The 15,906-nt window shown below is 43.2% G+C and overlaps 1 protein-coding gene across 1 annotated transcript in view; it reads left to right on the top strand.

The window, feature by feature from the left end:
- Nucleotides 1-14,070, top strand: part of LOC133543479 (uncharacterized) — a 14,556-nt gene extending 486 nt beyond the window's left edge. Inside the window, exons 3-12 of the mRNA XM_061888068.1 lie at nucleotides 733-836; nucleotides 928-1,194; nucleotides 1,303-1,396; nucleotides 1,473-1,540; nucleotides 1,638-1,829; nucleotides 2,228-2,321; nucleotides 2,893-3,020; nucleotides 3,348-3,485; nucleotides 4,765-4,827; nucleotides 5,115-14,070. Coding sequence (XP_061744052.1) covers nucleotides 733-836; nucleotides 928-1,194; nucleotides 1,303-1,396; nucleotides 1,473-1,540; nucleotides 1,638-1,829; nucleotides 2,228-2,321; nucleotides 2,893-3,020; nucleotides 3,348-3,485; nucleotides 4,765-4,827; nucleotides 5,115-13,298 — 9,332 coding nt within the window. The 3' untranslated portion in view covers nucleotides 13,299-14,070. The remainder of the gene's footprint in view (nucleotides 1-732; nucleotides 837-927; nucleotides 1,195-1,302; nucleotides 1,397-1,472; nucleotides 1,541-1,637; nucleotides 1,830-2,227; nucleotides 2,322-2,892; nucleotides 3,021-3,347; nucleotides 3,486-4,764; nucleotides 4,828-5,114) is intronic.
- Nucleotides 14,071-15,906: the final 1,836 nt, after the last annotated feature.

The following is a 15,906-nucleotide window of genomic DNA, read 5'->3' as shown; positions in this document are numbered from 1 at the left end:
GTACTGATTAATGTGAAGGGCTACCAGTTTGATTCACACTTAAATTGCAGAAAATTTGCCAATTTCCTCTATTTACCTTTAGTACATCTCTATATATGTTATCTATATAGACAAATTGAGTCTTTCTGTCTGTCATTCCGTCGTGCATTTTTTTTCCTTTTACAGTTTTTTGAGAAGAATAAATGATGAAAAAAAACACTTAAGTGAACGATTGAAAAGAGGAGAAAACACGAATGAAATTACATTTTGTGACATAATTTATCTTCAATTTCGACTTTATAATTAATTGGAAAAAATGAGAACAAATAGCATATTCTAATCTTTTTTTTAAATATACGAATTTATGAACCCATTAGTAATTTTTCATTAAGATTGATTTTTGATGTCATGTTTTTAATGTTAAAATTCTATCTGCACTTTGTTTGAATAAATAACAGATTAGACCAAGCTATGTCTAAAAAAGACAAATCATTATATTTTCTTTGATTTTCTATTTCTATTTAAGTTTTGTCTCTCTTTGAATTAAAAATGTCAAGCGAAGCGAGACCAGCTAGCTATTATATCAATAACATTTTAAAAATAGAGCCAGCTCACTGGTAAGTGCTGCTATTTGAGCTATCTTTAGAACAGGCCAGCGGCCTACTCATCTGGTTCTTATGGGCTACCTGCTTTATAGGTACTCTTCAAATGTAGATAAGCATGTGTTTAACACACAATCTTTTCATTACATAGGTCGCGGCACTGGCTTCCGCCACCGCGTGCGAAGGTGGCCGACTTCGGTCCTGACTGGCCGTCAGGTGAAGTTTGTCCCTCCAACTTTCCACCCGGAGAAGAAGGTACTAGTTCTTCTCTTTTGTAAAGACTGCGTTGGTTTTTAGGAGTCATGGTTCTTTAGTCGGTTCTAAGGCAAAGTGTTTGTTGTTTCAGACTGTCTTCGTCATCGGCTGCTCCCACCTGAGAGGCCTGGTCGATAGGGATGTCGTCTTACCCAAGGTACCTCTCTCTTTTTCTTTTCTGTCTGTTCCAGGTGGAGGTGCAGCTGACCTGAAGACAGAGGTGGGGCACCTGCAGTTCACGTGGACCCCGGATGTCGTCTGCGTGCTGGCCCCGAGCAACGACCTGGGCCGTGGGCCCCTCTACGCCGGTCGGGAGTTCGACGCGCTCCTGACCAGTGTCCGTAGCCGCTGGCCCAATGTGCGTTTGTTTTCACTTTTTGTTGTATATTACTGTACAGCCGTTTTCAGCAGCCAGTGTTTTTTATTGTATTTTAAGATATAGATGTTCTAAAATGTCTGTCTCTAGGTGTTTGTTTTGGACTTCCCCCCGCGTCTGAACAAGCCTGTGGGCCTGCAGGATCAGCTGCGTCAGGAGCACCACCGCGTTGCAACACGCATGGGTATGTTCATGCTTTTATCATTGCGCTGGCGCAATTTTAATGTATGAAAGTATGATTTTCCTTAAATTTGGTTCAGGTCTCCCATATGTGGCTGTGGCCAGCAGTTTCCCGCTGGATCGGTTGGAGCTGTGGTGTTCGGACGGCGTAAGTACAGCAAATGTACAGTTGTTATGACAGCCTAATTTGATGTCTGGTGTTTGATACACTTATGGAGCCAATGTGTTCTGTATCTGACATTCAGGTGCACCTCAGCGACACAGGTGGCTCGCCCATCCTGGTGAAGCTGTTGTGCGACGCTGCGCTCACCCTGTTCGCACCTGACCCCCCTGCGTCTCCTTCCCTGTTCGCACCTGACCCCCCTGCGTCTCCTTCCCTTCGTCGGACGGACAGCCTAGATCCCCGGAGGTGGCCTGGGGTTGGTGATGAGGGAAAGGTAATGTGTTGCAGTTGGCCGCTGTCTTTGTACTTTAACAGTGCACATTTTTATAAGACGAGGTTCTCAAAGGACAAAATAGGAGTGAATGATAGGTGTTGCTGATTAACAGCTAAAACACTCGTGTATTTAGACAGCTTTTTGAGGTTATCGTATGCTGAGTATAAGCATAGTTTTGATTATATTTAGTTGTCACAAACATCACAATTAATAGTGAATGATTTATTGGAGTGTGCTATGCATGTCTCGTAACGAGTTGGCTGAAACCTTTGAAAGTTGCCACTGTCTCCGACTATGGTTTGCTCTAACTTTTCTCATTCTGTATACATTAAATAAACTGACTTGTTTTTGGGTCGATCACAACGGTAACAGTGTAATACTGCACTTTTCCTGTTTAGATGGCCTGCGTCACTGCATCTGCGGTTTTTTGGAGGAAGATGGCAGAGCGGCAGTCATGGACCCCAATGCCCCCTGTCACAGAGGTCCTCGCTCGTAAGTGTCATTGTTCAAATAATGATTTAAAATCGATGGTGTTATGACTTGTTGACCTTTTTAAGGCTCTATTATATAATTTCAAATATCCCACTTACAAATTTTATTAGGTGAAAATATTGCATACTTTGTTTTTTTTCTTTCAAAAAAGGCTTTTCTATTGACAGACATAATGTTGACCTACAGCAGGGGTGCCCAAAGTGTAAATATTTATATATTTATATATAAATATATAAGTAAATATTTGCGGCTCGCATGTCATTTTTTTAATGGCACATTTTAAAAACATGATTGAAAAATTATTAACATTAAAAGTGGTCATTATGAATTATTGACCTATTCAAGGCTCCAATTACACCAGATTTAATATTTTGAGATTTTTGGGGGGAATATGTTGCATATTTTAGCAGGTCCTACAACTAATTTACAAAACATTTTTCTCTAATGTTGTCTTTCTGAAGCTAAGTAAAAAAAATTAAGATTTTATTTACACAAGTGAAAACCAAGTCTTTAATATATTTGCTTGGATTAACAAGTGTTTAACACGCAATCTCTTATTTTCATTACATAGGGCGTGTCACAGGAACGTCGCCACCTGCCCAGGTGGTGGTGCCGGTGATGGGGCCACACCCCCTGCCCCAACGCAAACGCCGCCGCCACAATCCCCAGAGTTGGATCACGGTTGGACAGAAGGGAAAGGTAATGTGTTGTTGTGAGTCGTTGTCTGTATTTTATAAGATGAGGCCTCCCTACAAGAAACAGGTGTTGCTGATTAAACAGCATAGTCGTGTTTTTTACAGCTTTTTGATATCTTATGCTAGGTATAAGCCTAGTTTTGATGAGGGTTGTCACCGTCATTAGAAGAAAACAAAAACATTAAACGTTTTATCAGTGTGTTACGCATGTCTCTTGAGTTGGCTGAAACCTTTAGAAAAGTTACCACACTCTCTGGCTATTGTTTGCTCACTAACATTTCTCATTCTGTATACATAAAATTAACTGACCTTTTTTTTTTATGTTTGGAAGGCTGGAACACAGCCGGTGCAACAGTCTTTTCCCATACCGTCCAACCCCGTGTGGTTCAGCAGTCCTATGTTGGATGCCATGGAGGATTTTGCTCCTTCTTCTGACTCTGACTGCACTGCTGTCCCACCACCTGACCAGGTAATGTCATAACTTCTTTCTACTCATGTCAATAACAAATCTAAGGGACAGATATATAATACATGTGTATACAACTTTTTCTCTGTGTAACAATCCATCCATCAATAACAAATCTAAGGGACGGATATATAATACATGTGTATACAACTTTTTCTCTGTGTAATAATCCATCCATCTTCTACCGCTTATCCGGGCTTGGGTTGTGGGGCAGCAGCCCAATCAGGGAAGCCCAGACTTCCCCTTCCTGAGCCACTTCCACCAGCTCTTACGGGGGATCGCGAGGTGCTCCCTGGCCTGCTGAGAGACATAGTCTCTTCAGCTTGTCCTGGGTCTTCCTTGGTGGTACATTTCCTGAACACCTCAACAGGACAGCGTGCTAATAAAATTGCCAATTGGAGTCCTCTTAGATGAAAAGTTGAAATGGAAAGCTCATATATTGCATGTGAAAAATGTTTCTAAAACGTATTTATTTTGAACAAGGTTAAATATAGTTTTCTGTATAACACAGTGAGAATTTTGCTCAATTATTCTACCTTATTTCAATTATCGTGCAGTAATATGGGGAAATACATGTCCCAGCAACATAATGCCTTTACTTCTTCAACAGAAAAGAGCCATTTGTAACATTTTGACAGTAGGACTTAGAGACCACACAAATCTGCTCTTCATTAGGTCAGGAGTATTAAAACTAAAAGATACTGTAGAATTGAATACTCAAGTAATTATGTTCAAAGCGAGAAATAGTTCTTCTGAAGGACATATAAATAGAAGGTCGTATGACTTTAAACATCCAAGAGTGCGAACAAATTTGAAATGAATGTGCTTGTCTGTTGGTGTGAAAGCATGCAATTCTCTAAACAAAGACTTAAAAAGTTGTAAGTATTTTTTTGCAGTTAAAACGAGTTATTAAAAGACAAAACTGGAAGCATATCAAAATGATTTTTGCCCTTACATTGGACATGTTATTGTGAAAATGCTTAAAGGAAATCTAATAAGTACATTGGAGTTCAGGTGTTGGTGGAGGGAACAGTTATAGTCATTTAAATTTGTGTTAGAAGGGGGCAGATAAATAGATGATTCTTCCATCTGCTCCTTTCTGATCATGGTAATGTATAAAACAAAAGAGTGTCAATTTTATGTGTCATGTATATATGCATTTTCATGAAAGGAATAAAAATTGATGATGATGACATTTTTATCAGTACATGATACATAATTGTAAAATATCCAATAAAGTATGACTTAAACAGTCTCTATAAATGTCTTTTAATTTCAATAGGCTTCTCCTGGGAGGTGTCGCCAGAGACGTGTGGCCATCAGGCGCGCCGGACGGAGGGAGCAGGTTGGTGTCCCCATTCTTTCCCCTTACTCTGCATTCACACAACTGGTGATCATTGGCGCTGCGGCAGCCCGGTGGGTGTTTAGATCATGACTTCATGTTGGGTGGTTTCTCTGCATTCGTTCCAACATGCTACAATGTTATTTATGTTTAATGACCTTCTTCCCACCAAGTCTCCCGGGATCTTCAGTTCCCATCGTCAAATCATGGCCCCCAGTACAGAGTTGGACTCATCACTTGTTGTGTGAACGTACAGTTAGTGTTAAGATGCACCATATGTACAATTTCAGGTTCCAGCGGTCCGTGGGGAGCCAGCAGTCATCAGGGAGCTTGCTGTCCAAGAGGAAGCCCAGGTGCTGCTGCAGGTCTTCAAAGAGAAGGTTGCTTCTGTTCCTCTCCCTAGTGATGGTGGTAGTGTTGGTGAACCTCAGTCCGTCCAGGAGGAGCCTGCTGTGGAGCCTTCTGTCCAGGAGGAAACCCAGTTGCCGCTGCAGGTCTTCAAAGAGGAGGTTGCTTCTGTTCCTCTCCGTGGTGATAGTGTTGGTGATCCTCAGTCTGTCCGGGAGGAGCCTGCTGTGGAGCCTTCTGTCCAGGAGGAAGCCCAGGTGCCATTGCAGGTCTTCAAAGAGAAGGTTGCTTCTGTTCCTCTCCCCACTGATAGTGGTAGTGTTGGTGAAACTCAGTCCGTCCGCAGTCGTGTGGCAATGGTCGAGAGGGATCGTCGGGGAATTAGGTTAGCTAAGGTTGTGCGGGGATCTTTTCACCAGGGGGATAGCAGGTTTAATTACGGAGGGATGCAATGCATGACAATTGCTTCAAGTAGTATAGCTAAGCATGTGGTGAAAAGCGTGTTTTCGTGGGAGACACAGGATCTCGATCGTATCCTGTATTCCGGAGACAAATTTTACAGTAGTTTGCGCAACCTGGGTATATTTAGCCACCCGTCGAATTTTTTGTCGGTGCCGGATCTACCTAGTAATGTAGTTATTGACGGGCAGTTGTTTAGTTTCCATTTTAGTTCACACCCAACATCAGGTGCTGTGGGTGTTGAGCAGGAAGATGGTCCCTTTGTGACTTTGCGTAACGGATTAGAGGGAATTTTTAGAGAGTACAGCATGTGTCTGCTGACACTGGTAACATCTACATCTGCCATCATCTGTGAGGATGGACAGTTTGCTGTGGTCGACAGTCACTCACGTAGTAGCTGTGGCCTGGTAGATGGCAATGGTACCAGTGTAATACTGCACTTTTCCTGTTTAGATGACCTGCATCACTACATCTGTTGTTTGGCTGATGCTCTCAGTCCAGGGCTGAAGCCTTTTGAGCTGTGTGGTGTTAGGGTTAGTGTAGGTGCAAGTCCAGCGTTGTCTGGAGCTTCAGTAGAGACTTGCATCTTTGAGATGAACACTGCTGCAGCACCTGAGGTTAGTGACATCAATGTTTGTGCCACCACCTCCTTGTTTGAGAGTGATGCAGGTCAAGCTGTGAGCCACGCGCAATCCAGTGTTTCTGTGGAGAGTGGCTTCATAGAGATGAGCACTGCTCCAGCACCAGGATTTAGTGACCATGAAAACATTTTTGCAGCCCCATCTGTGTGTCAGACTGTGGCTGGTGATGAAGCGAGCCCAGCACTGTCTGGCGCTTCTGTTATCACTTTTTTAAGTGAAGTTAGTAGTGGCTCAACAGCAGAATATGTTGCCACTGATGGCAAAAAGCGTAAAATTTTTTCCCGTGAACGCATGTCTAAACAAGCCAAGCGTTTTGATAGCGTTTTAGCCAACTCTGATGTCGAGTTTATCACTGCATCAGAGAGTGGGAAACTGTTTTTCCGTCCCCTTGGTGATGACGTTTGTAGGGCTTTGTGTTGTCAATTAAAAGTAGATTTTATGAAAGTCGGTGGTCTGGTGCATAAAGAGGTGGGCTACTTAGGTGTTCCCTGCCTTAACGAGAAAATAGTTCCGGATGGGAACTGCTTTTTCCGAGCTGTTTCTCAGGCTGTCAGTGGTTCACAGAAGAACCATCGTAAGATTAGGCTGGCAGCCTGTAGAGAGCTAGAAAAAAATGAGGCTAGGTATCGGGGTCTTTTGAGGAGCGATATGTCTCTTTTAGAGTATATCAAGCAGTCCAGGATGAAGCGTGTCAAGACTTGGGCCACAGAGGTTGAAATCCAGGCCACTGCAGATTATTTAGGCATTGACATTTTTACATTTAATGATGGTCGTTGGCTAAAGTATAGTTGCAACGGTAATTGTTTGTCAGCAGATTGCATTTACTTGCAGAATGTTGGGGGCCAGCATTTTGAGTGCGTTGTTTGCGTTTTAAAGCCTGGACTGCAAAGTTGTCATGGTTATTGTAAATTAGGCTGGGATATAGGCTGTAGAACTAGGTCTTCTGTGAAAGGAGTGGGGCGGGCAGTAGATTGTCTAGATTTAGGTAAAGATTTAATAGAGGTTGTAGAGGGCAGTACAATAAGTAGGGATCCTAGTGCCCAAAAGTTTTTAAAGTGTGATAAAATACTGCAGGATACAGTTAATGTTAGACGTCGAGAGAAACGTGCCCGGTTTTATAGGAAAATGTATAGTGAAGACTTATACTTCAGGGAGAGCTATACATTACGAAGTGTAGGAAAATACAGGGATAATATTGAGCATATGGCAGTGGTTAAATTCAGGAGTAAAGTGGCGAGTAAAATAAAATACAGGGATAATATTGAGCACAGGGCAATAGTTAAATTCAGGAGTAAAGTGGCAAGTCAAATAAAATACGGGGATAATATTGAGCACAGGGCAATGGTTAAACTCAGGAGTAAAGTGGCAAGTCAAATAAAATACAGGGATGATTTGAAACACAAACAAAGGGTTAAATCAAGCAGTGTAATGAAATACAGGGATAATTTGGAACACAAACAAAGGGCTAAAGCTAGCAGTGTAGGAAAATACAAGGATCATTTGGAACACAAAGAGAGGGTTAAACGAGCCAGCAAAAGGCAGTATAGTGTTAGTTTAAAACATAGGCAGCAAGTGATAGCTAGTGTACAGCTGAGTCGGAAGCAGAGGCTGGAGAGGTCTGTAGATTTTGGTTTTGTCATGGATAGTTTTTTGGATAAGGTTAGAAATGGACCGGATTACGTGTGTAGTGTTTGTCATAGGCTGCTGTTTAGAAATCAGGTGCTGCGCTGTGAGAAGGAAGTATATGCAGCAAGTTTAGCAACGGCTGGCATTGCAAATAATTGCATTAGTGAGCATTATCTGCATAGTTGTGATAAATGTGTTGAGCCCTGTCTCCTTGTTGAGTCCAGAGGTCAGTTGTGGATTTGCTTTACTTGTCATAGTAAGATCAGTAAAGGTCAAATCCCAGCTGAATGTTGGAACAACGACTTAGCTTTAGACCCCATTCCTCCAGAACTGGGATGTCTGAATAGCATAGAGCAGCACCTGATAGCTCCACGCATCCCCTTTATGAAGGTGTTGGCGTTGCCTAAGGGTGGTCAGAATGGTGTACATGGGCCCGTTACTTGTGTTCCGGCCAACATTGTACAAACCACCAATGTGTTGCCGCGGTCCAGTGCAGAGGGGTCTCTGCTTCAAGTTAAGTTAAAGCGGAAATTAACTTACAAAGGACACTACGAGTATCAATTTGTTGACTCGTGGCGTGTCAGGCGGGCTATAGAATACTTAAAGAGAACCAATGTCTTGTATGAAGACATTGAGTTCAACGAAGAATGGTTGAATGATTTTGGTAGGGAGGAAGAGGTTGGTGTAGAGGATGGTCAGGATGACCAGGTTGTTGACAGACAGTCCGGTGAGGATGAGGCTGTAGAGCAGGAACTTGGGGAAGAAGAGGTATCAGAAGACATAGTACAAGATGAAATGTTACATGACAGACAACAGCACTGCATGTTTCAGGACACTTGTCTTATGCCTGTTGATATCGGTCAGGAAGCATTAGATCAGTATTTTGAGGATGTTTTATGTCTGGCCCCCGCGGAAGGTAATAGTCCGGTTAGAATGCTTTCTGACAAATTAAATGAGGCGATGTGTTTCCCGGTGCTGTTTCCGACGAGCACAAATACATTCCACACCAGCCGCATGCATCGCTTAACGTTGTCGCGCTATTTCAATAATCGGATAATGCATGCCGACGGCCGTTTTGCGCGCAATGTGGAATACATATTCTTTAGCCAGTATATGTCGGAAATGGACCAAGTCATAAGTAGCATTTCGGTCGCGATGCGTAAAGGTAAGGGGGGTCAGCATTCTCAGCAGATTAGCCCGGGCATGCTCAAAGACGACGAGTCTCTGAAGCGCATGCTGCAGTTCGATGACGGTTTTCGTTTCCTTCGGCCCATTCGCGGGACCCCGGCTTTTTGGTCTTCCGTTCAGAAAGACCTTATGGCTTGTGTCCGCCAATTGGGGATACCAACATGGTTCTGCTCTTTTTCTTCTGCTGATTTGCGCTGGCAGAATCTCCTTGCCAGCATCCTGAGACAGGAAGGCAGACAGCAGACAGTAGAACAGTTGGAGTGGGCCGATAGGTGCGAGCTGTTGCGTCGCAACCCGGTCACAGCTGCGAGGATGTTTGACTACAGGTGGCACTGTTTTTTGAAGGAAGTACTCATGTCCCCGTCTCAACCAGTTGGCAAGATTGTAGATTACTTTTATCGAATTGAGTTCCAGCAGCGTGGGTCCCCCCATGTTCATGCGCTGTTTTGGATTGAGGGAGCTCCCCAAATTTATAAAAACACAGACTTAGAAGTTGAAGAGTTTATTGACAAATATGTGACATGTGAGCTACCCTCTGCCGATGACACACTATCTGAAGTTGTGTCATCGGTTCAAACGCATTCGAAACGGCATTCAAAGTCATGTCGCAAAAATCTAACCAAATGCCGTTTCAATTTTCCTAAACCGGTCTCTGCACGCACGTTCATTTGCAAAATCAAAGAATGTGTTTGTCCTAAAAAAAGACCGGGGACAGAGGGTGATGAAAGTTCAGAAAACAGGCCGAAGTGCACCTGTTTTGTCGATGAGGGACCGAAGATGCCAAAGGAGGTTGCGCTGATGTTATTGGAGAGAGTGAAGAGAGCCATGGAGAGGGAGGAGCCTTTTGGTAGCGCAGAAGAGTTGTTTGCCAGTGTGGGCATCAGCCAGGAAGTCTTTGAGGTCGCTTATAGGCGGCTGGAGACTAAGAATAAGGTGGTTTATAGGCGAGGGGTAAACGACACCTGGGTTAACCAGTACAATAGGAACTTGTTGAAGTGTTGGAACGCGAACTTGGACATTAGCTTTGTCACTGACGCCTACGCTGTCATCATATACATAATCAAGTACATCACAAAGTCAGAGAGCGAAATGGGTCTGTTACTGAGCAATGCCCTTAACGAAGCTAATAGACTAGGAAATCTCTCTGCTAAAGACGCTTTAAAGAAACTGGGCAGTGTATATTTACACAACAGAGATGTCGGCGCTCAGGAGGCAGTGTATAGGCTAATGAGCATGCATTTGAAGGAATGTTCCAGGAAGGTCGTGTTTATTCCAACAGGGAATAACATTGTGCGGATGAGTTTACCCCTCAGCGTGTTGGTGCAAAGGGCTTCCTCAGAGGGTCTTAGGACGGAAAACATGTGGATGACGAGTGTTGTCGAGAGGTATAAGAACAGGCCCGATGATGACGTGTTTGAGGACATGTGCATAGCCACGTTTTGTTCGGAATATCGTGTCCTCTACAAGAATGAAAACTCAGACAATAAAATTGAACTTCAAGGGGGTTTAGGGTTCGTCTTGCGCCGAACGCGAAGTCAGTTTGCCGTCGTTCGCTATATGCGGTTTAAAGTAAACAAACAGGAGGAAGCCCACTTTCAGAGTTTGCTGCAGTTGTTCCTTCCTTATAGAACTGATTTAGAACTCAGGCCGGAAGGCTTTGAGTTCTACAAACAGTTCTATGAGGAAGGCTATGTGCTGGCTGGTGGGACCGTGCAGCCGGTGCAAGACGTCGTTGAGGAAAACAGGGCAAAATTTGAAGTGGACTGTTCCCGATTAGAGCATGCGCAGGAAATCGCGGACATGTTAGGAGGCAATGTCGATGAGGATGCGTGGGGGGACCTTTGTCCCGAACAGCAAGTCGAACACATGGAATGTTTAGAGGAGAGGCGGGAGCAGCAGCAGGGGGAAATTAGGGAAGAGCAGTTAGCTCAATCGGATGAAAATGTCCCCGATTTGTTTGTTGGTGGTAAAGAAGTAGCTCGATTGGAGAGAAACACCAACGTTTTGTCTAGAAGGGAGGGTTTAGCTCTGGTCCATTCTCTCAATGCGACGCAGAGGAGCATTTTCGATAGGATTAGGAAATGGTGCCTAGAAAAGGTGATGGGAAAAACCCCAGAACCTTTCCATGTGTTCGTAACTGGTGGGGCAGGTACTGGAAAAAGCCATTTGATTAGAGCTATCCAGTACGAGGCAGGTAGACTATTGTCGCGTCTGTACCAACCAGATGAAACCTGCGTACTCTTAACTGCTCCCACAGGCATAGCTGCATACAGTTTACATGCAGCCACAATCCACCACACCTTCAGTATTGGCATGCAGGTTAGTTTACCGTATATCCCTCTGGGTGAAGATAAGATAAATTCCTTGAGGGCTCAATTTGGTCACCTACAAATTGTAATCATTGACGAAATTAGTATGGTAGATCATAATCTTTTAGCTTATGTGCATGGCCGCTTAAGGCAAATGAAACAGACGGGGGACTTTTCTCCATTTGGCAACGTTAGTGTTATAGCTGTTGGTGACTTTTATCAGTTGCCCCCCGTTAAAGGGAGGCCTTTGTACACCATGCAGGTGGGTGTGGACCTCTGGTGTCATTTTAAAAAGGTAGAACTAAAAACAGTGGTGAGGCAAAAAGATAGTGTATTTTCTGAGCTGCTAAATAGACTTAGAGTTCGGTCAAAGCAAACCCCCCTACTGCAAAGCGACATCGATATCCTCAAGTCCCGGGAGACAGGGGAAGAGAGCGCAGCTTTGCATATTTATCCCACAAATAGGCAAACCGGCGAGCACAATCTCAAGCGGTTATTCGCAATCTGTCCCGATTACCTTACAATCGAGGCACAGGATTTCATCAACAGTAGGAAGTCGGGCGAATTAGAGCGCATGGACGGGCATCACGCCAAAACTTCGTACACGTGTTTGGCCACCACTTTGTGTTTGGCTCCGAAAGCACGTGTAATGCTTTGCAAGAATGTTGACGTGGCAGACGGTCTGGTCAATGGCGCATGTGGAACGGTGACTCATATTCAAATTGAAGGAGATGAAGACTTCCCCAAAACAGTCTATGTTAAATTTGACGACCCCAACATAGGCTCCCAGAGGAGGAAGCAACGTTCCCATGCTGCTGTGGAATGCCCGCATTCTACTGCCATTGATCCCGAGGAGGATTCGGCAACAAAACGCGGCGGTTTGCGTCGTCAGTTTCCTCTGAAACTCGCGTGGGCCTGCACTATTCACAAAGTGCAGGGTTTAACTGTAGAGGAGGCTGTCGTGTGTTTACGAAAAGTTTTTGCAGCTGGGCAGGCGTATGTCGCCCTCAGCCGTGTTAGGGATATCTCCGGCCTTGTCATTACAGATTTTGACGAAAAGGCCATTTACTGCAAGGACACCGTCAAGGAGGCATTGGATAGCATGCCCCAATTTCTCCTTGAACAGCCACAGCCTTCATTAGACACTCAGACTTTCTCTTTGTATTTAATGAACGTTCAAAATTTAACCTACCACATAGCTCATTTGGTGTCTTGCACGCAGCATTTACAGCCTAACTGTATTGCTGTCACAGAGACGTGGCTCAGTGCACAATCGTCAACAGACTGCGTCCAAATAGAGGGATACACTTTCCACAGTCGTCCCCGAGCCTTGTGTTACAGCAGCAATGATACCAAATTAGCTGAGATTAGAGCTCTAGAACATGGCGGAGTGGGTCTATATGTTGTAGATAATTCGGACTGTGAGATTCTGCAGGTGCCTGATTTAAATCTGGAGTGTTTAGTGTGCCTGTTTGCCAAAGAGAACATTTTGATGGCAGTAATTTATCGTCCGCCATGTTATCCAAATTCACTTTTTAAATCCAATCTGGTTAAGTTACTTGATTGGGCAAATCCTATCTGTAACACAATTGTTATAATGGGTGATTTTAATGAAGACCTTCTTAAACATTCATCAATTTCTAAATTAATGGGCCAAAATGGATTTAGTCAGCATGTAACACAAGCGACTACGGAGCATGGGACATTAATTGACCATGTTTATGTCAAAACAACACAGTATGCTGTGGATTGTGCAGTGGTGTCCACTTATTTCAGTGACCACGAAGCCATCCTGTGTGGTTTTCGTGCTCAAGATGAAGGCGATATGTTTGACTTGGATGTGTTTGCAGATGATTTTGCTGATGGAGGGGGACTTTTGGACGGCGAGTCTAAGATGGAGTAGGGTCAAACAGTCCCTAAACATCATCAAAATGATCTATAAACACATCGAAATATAACACCTTCATCTCGACCAGGAAAACCACTAGTAAATAGATAATTTATATGACGGACTGAAGGGGACAACATTTAGCTTGTAGATTGTAATGCGTTAGATTTGACCGACGGACTGAAGGGGACAACATTTAGCTTGTAAATGGTTTTGCATTAGAATAATTTCCTAGAAATGTGATGTGGAAATGTTTTTTGCTGCCTGCTTTTTTCTGTTATGTTGGTAAGTATTGTTAGTTTGGTGTTTGTATGTCTTGTGAGCATGTTTTGTTCTGTTTCTTTAAAACGCCACTGGTTCCTGTTTTTTTTCACTCTAGTTTTGTTTCCATTTGAACTCATTAGTTTCATCTGTCTCACGTTTTGGACTCATGCACCTGTTTCCGCGTCAATTACGCCTGGTTTTTCTGTTGGTCCTTCTGGTGTCATCGATTTTTTTCATGCTGTTTCATGCAATACCTCTGCTCTTCTCATGCTGCGTGCCTTTTAGTTAGTGACTTTTTTTTCATGTCTATAGTTGAGGCTAATTGTTGTTGTTTTTTGTCTCCGCCTTGTGTGCGCCTTTTCTTTGCACCCTTCACGCCACGTCCCGTCACTTTCCTTTGCATAACATACTTCAACCACAGTCCTCCCTATGTCCCTTGGTTTTATTGTTGGTCCTTATGGTGTCGGTGAATTTTTCCCCTGCTCTGTTCATGCTGTTTCATGCACTTTTTGCTTGCAAGTTTGCATGCTGGGGGACAATGGATCAGCGTTCACGTCGCGTCCCCTGTCAGTACCCACGTTCACCTGGGGAAACCAATGATCCTACCTGTACATGTGTATATTCTCTCAGGGACTGTTTGCATGTCTTGTTTGTATGGGGTTTAAATGTACAGATACCAGGATACAGAGATGGTAGGTAATGTGCAGGTAATGATATATTGGCTGGGTGATGGCAGGAAGCACCCGAGGATGTAGAGAATGTATGTATGTGTGTGTGTGTATGTATGTGTATATATATATATATATATATATATATATATATATATATATATATATATACATACATACATACATACATACATACATACATACATACATACATACAAACATACACACACACACACACACACACTAATAATACTAATAATAATACATAATAGCTGCTACTACTACAATTGTGATTGGGACACTAATTTACCATGTTTATGTACCCCACCCCCCCGTCTTGTTTGTACCTCTCGCTGTATAGAAGGAGAGAACGTGATGGTGCGGAGCAGGAGCAATCCATACGGGGAAGAAACGAGAGACAGCAGCTTGTGCAACCCGGAAGAGAGTGAGAGGCAGACGCAGACAACGGGAAGGCTGAAAAGCAACACGCAAAAGACCTTAGTTTATTGAAAAATTAAACAAGTCTACACTACTTATTATTATTCTTTATTATTATTCCGCTCCTTCGCACCCCTAATTTGTCAAAATAAGTCAAAATTGCGCTCCAGAGCCCCCTAGGAAAAAACAGACTAAACTGCTTGTAACTTCTGTTAGGAATATCGTAGAGACATGAAACAAAGACCTTTATGCAGGTCTGACTTAGACCAGCACGGCTTGGCAGCGGCCGAAGGCGGACCCGACCAACGCTGCTTGCAGCTTTAATTAGGGTCCGCCCTGCAATGGCAAAGGACATCCATGTCCTTTGCCATGCAAGGACCCTATTGAATCTGTAACGTTTTCTTATTATTATTATTATTATTTTTCCGCAACTTTGAACCCTAATTTGACCCACTGACCATGCTCCAAAACTCACCAAATTTGGCACACACATCGGTAAGGCTTGCCAAAAACACGTATTAAGCAACCAAACCCCAAAAATGAAAAATGCGCGCTAGCGCCCCCTACGAAAAAAAAAAAACAGACTGCTTGTAACTTCCGGTAGGAATGTCGTAGAGACATGAAACAAAATCCTCTATGTAGAACTGACCTAGACCTAAATTCCCCATCAGAAACTCCTATACCTAAAATCAACAGAAATTTTGCAAAACCCTTTCAAAGCAAAATTTTCGCCAAAAAACGCTATTTTTGCCTCTTTGAGCTGCAATTTGACCCCCTTAAAATGCTTCAAAACTCACTAAACTTGGCACACACATCAGGACTGGCAGAAATTGTGATCTAATGAAAAAAAAAAAAAAAAATTCTCAAAATTGTGCTCTAGCGCAATTTTTCAATAAAACACAGAAAAAACTGCTTCCAGGAAGAAACCACAGACAAAACTGCTTGTAACTTCGGGTAGGAATGCCGGAAAGACATGAAACAAAAACTTCTATGTAGGTCTCATTAAGACCTACATTTTAGTAATTGACAGCTAGCAGAAATAATCAACAGGAAGTTGGCAATTACCCCTTCAAAATAAAAGTTTTGTAAAAACACGTCACCTTTTTCAAATCGAAACTCCTCCCAGTGCGTTTGTCGTTTCGGCTTCAAACTCGCACAGGAGAGAGATTGGACCCTTTTAAAAAAAGTGGTCGGACAAAGTTGTGATAAGTTTTATGGTTTTGATTTTATGCGCCTTCAAAGAACCCCTGCGC

This window comes from Nerophis ophidion, linkage group LG26 (genome assembly GCF_033978795.1).
Source record: "Nerophis ophidion isolate RoL-2023_Sa linkage group LG26, RoL_Noph_v1.0, whole genome shotgun sequence".
Taxonomy (NCBI): domain Eukaryota; kingdom Metazoa; phylum Chordata; class Actinopteri; order Syngnathiformes; family Syngnathidae; genus Nerophis; species Nerophis ophidion.
This window is presented reverse-complemented; position numbering and strand designations above follow the sequence as displayed.